At 47.3% G+C, this 8,846-nt stretch overlaps 1 protein-coding gene across 1 annotated transcript in view; it reads left to right on the plus strand.

The window, feature by feature from the left end:
- Nucleotides 1-8,846, plus strand: part of LOC311309867 (uncharacterized protein) — a 61,914-nt gene that overhangs the window by 34,199 nt on the left and 18,869 nt on the right. The window contains exons 6-7 of the mRNA XM_084439206.1: nucleotides 5,606-5,779; nucleotides 6,888-6,934. Of these exons, the coding sequence (XP_084295332.1) occupies nucleotides 5,606-5,779; nucleotides 6,888-6,934 (221 nt within the window). The remainder of the gene's footprint in view (nucleotides 1-5,605; nucleotides 5,780-6,887; nucleotides 6,935-8,846) is intronic.

Raw genomic sequence — 8,846 nt, forward strand, 5'->3', positions numbered from 1 at the left:
TCCTCCCCGAGGAGAGACGCGAGGCTAATAGATACCAGGCCCTCCTCCCCGAGGAGAGACGCGAGGCTAATAGATACCAGGCCCTCCTCCCCGAGGAGAGACGCGAGGCTATGCATTGAGTGGGGGCGGGGGCCGTATGCGGCCAGCGTGCCGCCAGTTGCCCATCCCTGAGGGAACATTGGCCCACGTAAGGGATGATGTGGTGTTCAAGCTGCTGGGACTGAAAGCGGGAACAAAGCCAAACACAGCTAGCTCTGATAGGCTGTAGCATTTACAAACGGGCGCTCAGTAGAATAGCTAGAATAACGTTAGCTGGCTAGCTTAAGCCTTTAGAAGCTAGCTAGTTAGTCAGCAAGAGCGCTAGCTGCTACTGAATGCTCCTGTTTGTCTGTAGACTATGCTATATCTAGCTCACTAATGCTAACGTTAGCTAGCTGTGTTTTGATTTGTTCAGTTTCAGTCCAACTAGGCTATGTATAGAGTGCTTGCTAGCAAGCTGAGTTTCAGATAATTTCATAGCTGCATGATATGCTGATATCGTATGATTCAAAAGGTTTAGTACTAACTAATGTTAGCTAGCCTATCAATGTTAGAGCTACAAGGCCACAGATGGCAAGCTGAAGGTAACTAAACGTTACGTGACTGAAAGCTAAAGTTTGACTATCGACATGGAGGGGGGACCTTTGTTGGAACATAACCTCGCGTCAGGTTTCCATTCACTATCAGATTCAGATCCTGTCTAGAGCTCGCCTCTTCAAAACTGTCATCCGGTACTGTGGGTAGCCCACTGGTCATCTGGTACTGTGGGTAGCCCACTGGTCATCCGGTACTGTGGGTAGCCTACTGGTCACCCGGTACTGTGGGTAGCCTACTGGTCATCCGGTACTGTGGGTAGCCCACTGGTCATCCGGTACTGTGGGTAGCTTGCTGGTCATCCGGTACTGTGGGTAGCTTGCTGGTCATCCGGTACTGTGGGTAGCCTACTGGTCATCTGGTACTGTGGGTAGCTTGCTGGTCATCTGGTACTGTGGGTAGCCTGCTGGTCATCCGGTACTGTGGGTAGCCTACTGGTCATCTGGTACTGTGGGTAGCCTACTGGTCATCCGGTACTGTGGGTAGCCTACTGGTCATCTGGTACTGTGGGTAGCCTTCTGGTCATCCGGTACTGTGGGTAGCCTACTGGTCATCCGGTACTGTGGGTAGCCTACTGGTCATCCGGTACTGTGGGTAGCCTACTGGTCATCCGGTACTGTGGGTAGCCTACTGGTCATCTGGTACTGTGGGTAGCCTACTGGTCATCTGGTACTGTGGGTAGAGTACTGGTCATCTGGTACTGTGGGTAGCCTACTGGTCATCTGGTACTGTGGGTAGCCTACTGGTCATCCGGTACTGTGGGTAGCCTGCTGGTCATCCGGTACTGTGGGTAGCCTACTGGTCATCTGGTACTGTGGGTAGCCTACTGGTCATCTGGTACTGTGGGTAGCCTACTGGTCATCCGGTACTGTGGGTCGCCTACTGGTCATCCGGTACTGTGGGTCGCCTACTGGTCATCCGGTACTGTGGGTAGCCTACTGGTCATCTGGTACTGTGGGTAGCCTACTGGTCATCCGGTACTGTGGGTAGCTTGCTGGTCATCCGGTACTGTGGGTAGCCTACTGGTCATCCGGTACTGTGGGTAGCTTGCTGGTCATCTGGTACTGTGGGTAGCCTACTGGTCATCCGGTACTGTGGGTAGCCTACTGGTCATCTGGTACTGTGGGTAGCCTGCTGGTCATCCGGTACTGTGGGTAGCCTACTGGTCATCTGGTACTGTGGGTAGCCTACTGGTCATCCGGTACTGTGGGTAGCCTACTGGTCATCTGGTACTGTGGGTAGCCTTCTGGTCATCCGGTACTGTGGGTAGCCTACTGGTCATCCGGTACTGTGGGTAGCCTACTGGTCATCTGGTACTGTGGGTAGCCTACTGGTCATCTGGTACTGTGGGTAGAGTACTGGTCATCTGGTACTGTGGGTAGCCTACTGGTCATCTGGTACTGTGGGTAGCCTACTGGTCATCCGGTACTGTGGGTAGCCTGCTGGTCATCCGGTACTGTGGGTAGCCTACTGGTCATCTGGTACTGTGGGTAGCCTACTGGTCATCTGGTACTGTGGGTAGCCTACTGGTCATCCGGTACTGTGGGTCGCCTACTGGTCATCCGGTACTGTGGGTCGCCTACTGGTCATCCGGTACTGTGGGTAGCCTACTGGTCATCTGGTACTGTGGGTAGCCTACTGGTCATCCGGTTTTGTAGGTTGCATCTGGTTTTGTTTGCGGCCAGGATGCTCAGAGCCTCTCACTGTCTGCTAGCTAGCGACAACATGGGGAAGTGCAAATTCAACGGAAATGGTCTTTTCAACCAAGCTTGTTTCTGCTTTAGCTTGGTGCTATTGGCTGAGCATTAGCTGTGCTGTTAGAAACCCCAAGCATGTTCCCTCCCTGGCTCAGAAACAGCCTCTCACAGGGGGTAAATATAAGATGAATCCCAATCTGAGTGCGCAAACCGCACTTGCGGCCCCTCGCACTTGTGGCCTGAGGCCTGAGCACTTAATTGACGTCAGCTGGAAGGGCCAGAGGGTGCAGGGCCGTGAATTAAATGGGACAGCACTTCCAGTTTCGCTCAATGCCCCTCCCACTTCGTTTTCATTGGCTGCCGCGTTCCTCCGACGCAGAGGCTGCTCTGACGCTCCCTTCAGCTCTGCAAATTGACCGATTGACGTCTGTTTTAATTTAATAATAATTAAAAAATTAGGTTGGGTGGGATATGTTTGCAGCATGTGGATTTCAAGATAAATGTTGGGTTATCTGCAAATGTCATCATTTATGTGTGATGCACTCGGATCATGACGCGGATGCACTCAAGCACTGTGTCACATGGGACGCGGTGGGCTGTGGGTATTTTCTGCTCCTAAGTCCGTGAAATTGCGGACTTTCGGTAAGTGCGGTTAAAGTGCGCAAAATGGCGGCGTGGCGCACTTGTGGACCTAGCGATTCCGTTTTGGAACTACCCTGAGCCCTTGTGGACTTAGCGGGAACGCGCATGTAAGGCCACAAGGCCGCGAGTGCTCTGCACTTTCGCCTAAGTGCGCGATTTGGGATTCAGCTATAGACTGCAGGCAGTGCGGTTGCACTGGGGCCTGTGGGGTGAGAGGGCCCGTAGAGAGAGCAGGGCCTCCAACCAGGTTTTAGGTGGAGAACGGGTGAGTTACCACTTCAGAATCACGCCTGCAGCGTGAACTCAAATTAGAGTGTCATTTGCTATGTATACCCTCTAAAAGGCATCCCCCCTCATGTTTTTTTCTCCAGAAAATAGTCTGCAGAAGTCTTACTCAATAACAACATTATATGCTTATTCTACATCAACAAATACACTTAAAACGATTAAATTAATAAACGTGTCATATTTTTGTCATACACAGATGTGCAATGATGCTGGGTAATACTGTATGTTCTTGTCCAATGTTAAGTCTCTATTTGATCAGACACAAGACAGTATGGCGCAAAAGGTGAACTGTTGACGGGGCGGCTGTAGCTCAGTTGGTAGAGCGGGTCGTTCAATGATCGAAGGGTCAGTGGTTCGAATCCCATCTCCGACTGTCCACATGTCGAAGTGTCCTTGAGCAAGACACCTAACCCCAAATTGCTCCCAATGAGTAGACGCCATTGGTGTGTGAATGTGTGTGTGTGAATGGGTGAATGAGAGGCCATTGTAAAGTGCCGCTAAGGTGGAAAAGCGCTATATAAGTGCAGTCCATTAACTATTTGAACCTCAATTGAGTGACAAACATTCAAAAATGTGAACCTCAATTGATTGACATTGAGTCCGAACAATAACATTAGGCTATTGTTAGATGTACTGTACATTTCACAACGTTATATATACATTATGGTTGGCTTAATTTTAATAAAGTCCAAGAGTTGAATATTAAGGACATTGTCTACGATTTTGCTCAATGCAAGAATAGTGGAATGCCATTCAAATAGGTGAGTAATGTTAGCCTACAAGTGTTTCTCAAGGGGATTTGGGGTAGGCCGTGCCCCTGCAGGTTGTTATCATGGAGTGAGGTCGCCGCTCAGCGCCTGTTTCATTGTGTAGCCAACGTGTTTTTCAGATGTTTTTAAGAATATTAGCTAAGATCAGCTAATGAAGGCATCTCTGTTGTGTGAAGCCGACAGCAACAAGCCTTGGTTAAACTGAGTGCAGAAAGTTTATGGATGTCAATAGTAAACTTATCGTTAGCTCTTATCCACAGCTCAACTATTTACAGTAGTTTATAGGCGAGTTATCTACAGTAGCAACTTGCTTGCTGATGTGTTGTTGTTTTTGCCTAAACCTTCCCAGCCATAGTTATGTAAAGTTGACTTGATTTGATTGAGCCTCTGTTTGTTACTGCGTGAGCGCATGGTTCGGATGGCTTTCTGACCTCCACTTCGCCAGTACAATAGCCAACGTAGGCTAGCTAATTCAACAGCACACTGTTGTTAAAATGTGTATAGACTACAGTGTGTGTGTGTGCTGTGTGTGCTTCAAGTAGTGTGCACTAATAGAGCCCATCATAATAAGCCCACTCTGGGGCCCATCGTAACTACATTATGCCACTGGCCTCATCATATCACATCATATCCCTTGATAATAGAGTGTGCTACGAAGGACGCACAAACAGACTATTCTTTTTCTTTCTTTCAAAATTATTTTTGATATTTAGCAAAAGGACAAAAACACGAAACCCTACTCACCCACTTTCCTGCCCACATATCCAAACCCTGACAAAGCACTTAACATTACTGAAAGCAGGGATGTAGTAAATAAATGAATGATAAACTGTAAATAAAGACGAGACAGACACACAAAACCAAACAGTACAGAAAAGGGAAGGGGGGTCGATGAGGTGGGGGGGGGGGGGGGGGGGGGTCAGCATCTAGTCATCTGGGGGGATAGTAGTATTGTTCAAATAGTCAATAAAGGGCTTCCAAGTCTTGTCAGATGATAGTTTGGAGTTAGTGATTGAGATTCTTATCTTCTCCAGCGTTATGTGATTTCAACCAGCTACTGTGTGAGGGGGGGCGGGGGTGTTTCCATTTGAATAGGATGAGACGTCTAGCTAGCAAGGAGGTGAGAGCCAGCACTCGCTGCTTTGCTGATGAGAGAGTGGCTGTTATGTGTGTAGAGATCCCAAATATGGCAGTGAGTGGGTCGGGTCTGAGGTCTGTGTCGAGTACTGAGTTTACCGTAAATTTCGCGCCAGAAATCTGTCAACTCATGGCAGGATCAGAACGTGTGTGTGTGATTAGCAGGTGATTGCTTGCACCGATTACAGGTGTCATCAGTCTCTGGGTATATTTTTGCAAGAGCATTCTTATTTAGCATGGGTTACAAGGAAGAGAAAGCATATCAAAAATATTGACTGACAAAAAAGATCACTTTGTATTCAAGAATCTGACAATGTGTGAACCAGGGCAGATCCAATGTTCAAATATTTGTCTGTAGGAAGATGGAATATAATCCTTCAACTCTCTCTTTTCACCAGCAGAGGGTAGTAATGTGTTTGTATCGATCTGTTTCTACAGGCTGTCGGGCTGCATGGTCACAGAGGAAGGCTGTGTCTCTCTAGCCTCAGCTATGAGGTCAAACCCCGCCCACCTGAGAGAGCTGGATCTGAGCTACAATCACCCAGGAGACTCAGGAGTGAAGCTGCTCTCTGCTGGACTGGAGGATCCACACTGGAGACTGGAGAAACTCAAGTAAGGAGAGAGTTTTAAATCAAGTGGAATAAAATCACCCAGTGTCTCTTATGTAGCCCCCCTCTCTGAACTAGATGGTATCAACTTTCACAGCCTACGAGTCTCTTGACAGAACAGACACAAATCACCCTATAACCAGAAGGGCACTTTGAGAGCACCTCCACCCATGATGCATGTTGTCAGCATGTCCAGTAGCATTAGAGAACCTAGAGGAGACAAATGTCAACAATATACTGGTGGTGCATCAGCTGGGGTTGGTCCAACAGGTGCTCTTCAGCTCTGCTCTCTGATGTATTTCAGCTACCTAGATAGCTTCATATGACAGGACGGACAGCAGTAATCTGGCTAGCTATGAGCATAACTAGCTAATTCAAAGCAGTTTATCTTTGCCTTCATGCCATGATTCAATTATTTTGGTCCTAATACCCACAGAAAATACAGGGATAAACAGCCATGGATGTATTAAACATGGCAAAGTACCCGTAGGTGCTGGTCTGGTCTCTGGCATGGTCAACAAAAGTGAAAAATGATTTTTCTATGAATTTGGATCCTCCCCGTGATTCAGATCCATCTTCATCTGCTTATCTGGGGTCGCGTCGCGGAGGCAACAGTTCCAGCAGGGGGCCCCAGACATCCCTTTCCCTGGCAGCATCAACCAGCTCTGCCTGGGGAATCTTTAGCCGCTCACAGGCCAGTGCGGAGATGTCATCCCGCCACCTAGTCCTGGGTCTACCCCGCGGCCTCCTCCCAGCCGGACACGCCTGGAACACCTCCCTAGGGAGGCACCCAGGAGGCATTCTCACTAGATGCCTGAACCAACTCAACTGGCTCCTTTCGACGCAAAGGAGCAGCAGCTCTACTCCGAGTCTCCCGGATGACTGAACTTCTCACCCGATCTCTCAGGGAGACCCCAGCCACCCTCCGGAGAAAACTAATTTCGGCCGCTTGTATCCGTCCGCCGATTCAGATCCACTCTCTCTAATTGAATGGGTTCTTCCTTGGCTCATGCTACAGTCACCCTTCCACGGGTCACTAACAAACACATAAAGCCCAAAACTGGTGACGTCTCATTGCATCATCCTCATCATTCCTCTGCTTATTCCTACAGTGTGGATCATGGTGGAGAGTGCTGGATCAGACCTGGACTTGGAAAATGTGAGTATTGACATTGACATTGATTATTCATGTGTCTTAACTGAAGATGAGTTCACCACCATTATCTACTTGGGCCTAGAAAACAGGGGTCATACAAAATACAATACAATCTGTCACAACTGTTCAAACACCTAAGAGCTGCTTACACTTGAACTATATTCATAGTGATGGCTACATACGCACACACACACACACACACACACACACACATACAGCACACACACACACACAGCACACATATGCACACACACACACACACACACACGCACATACATATGCACACACACACACACACACACACACACACACACACAGACGCACACACACACACACACACACGCACACATATGCACACACACACACACACACACACACACACACTCATAATTGTTGGATGAGCACCACGTCATGTCCAGTCCCTGATCAGAATCCGGTGAGAGGAGAGGTTTTTAGAGCCCTCTTAAGTGGTAATGACGGGGATCTGCTCCCACTAAGCTTTGGTATCAGTGTTGGATCCTCTGATGCTGTTGTTGGTATCCATAGAGAACAGGTGGATGGAATGATGTTAATTCTCTGCTCATTTGTTCTGAGGAAGTTGGTGATAATCTCACTCTTCTAATGGTGCTAAAGTTTCCCTAACAGCTTTTCAGTGGCGTGTGGTGCGAGTAGCCAAGGGAGGCAGTGCCTCCTCCCAAATCTGAAATGAAACAAATAATTGATAAAGCAAGATTAAAATAAGAAAAACTGTAAAAATATATATCTACATTTAACATTCATGGATTACCCAAAACATTTTATTCTGGACAGTCATCAATCACAGTGTCTTTAGGTTCACCCTCCAAAACGTGTTTCTATCAAACCCAGAATCAAAGGATTTGAGTACTCAAGATGACTCTGTGTGTGAATTAGCTCATGCCTGGTTAGAATTGAGAGTTCTAGCTGCTTTGTATGTGTGCTTGTATTTTCTGTGTATTTGTTGGAAAGGGGTTTATTGATGATTGGCCTACACTGCATGTCAGTGTGGTTGTGCTGGTGACTGTTTGTCATCCATGGCAGAAGAGTTCACAGTGCAGTGGGACTCAGAGCTGTCATTATTACTAAAGTCTGGAACCTTGTGAGACCATCCTGGTCCCTGGAGAGAAACAGACTGTGAGCTTGTTGTTGAGGTTATAGGTCAGAGCTTCCTTGTCTGTTTTGGTGTGTTTGTGTTTTAAGTGTTTCAGACGAAGGGAAGGAGGAATGTGAGTTAAGTTGGGCTACAAGGTGAAGAAGCCTCCCCCCTTGGCTCTCCTGACTTGGGGAGATGGTCTGTCCTTTCCATAGGTCATGAACTAGATAGGGAAGCGTGTGTGTGTGTGTGTGTGTGTGTGTGTGTGTGTGTAGTTGGGGGTGATAATGTAGGGTAGTGAAGTGTAAAGTTGTCACTAATATGACTTAATGATCATTTATTGTCTCCACAGTCTCTCTCTCTGTACCCAGACTTGGGTCTGATTCCCACAGGCGTCTTTTTAGAATGTCTCTGCTTGTCCTTGGGTTTATGTCTGACCTGGTCCAAAGTCAATTCATGTATATTCATGTTGAAAGACAAAGACAGAGAGAAAGAGAGAGAGAGGGGGGGGGGGGGAGAGGGTGATTTGGGCATGTTTATGTGTGTAGAACCTGGGAAGTGTGTGTGAGAGAAAGATATGTGTGTGTGTGTGTGTGTGTGTGTGTGTCAGTGTTAATTTTGACAGCAAATTATGATTTTGTTTTAGTCATAGTCTTTTGACTAAAATGCCATTTAGTTTTAGTCATATTTTAGTCATCTGACTTGTTTTAGTTTTAGTCTTTAGTTGACTAAATATCATTACGATTTTAGTTGACAAAATCTACCATAGATTTAGACAACTCAAATTTAACAGGCTTAGTTCAA

This window comes from Borostomias antarcticus (genome assembly GCF_949987555.1).
Source record: "Borostomias antarcticus genome assembly, chromosome: 1".
Taxonomy (NCBI): domain Eukaryota; kingdom Metazoa; phylum Chordata; class Actinopteri; order Stomiiformes; family Stomiidae; genus Borostomias; species Borostomias antarcticus.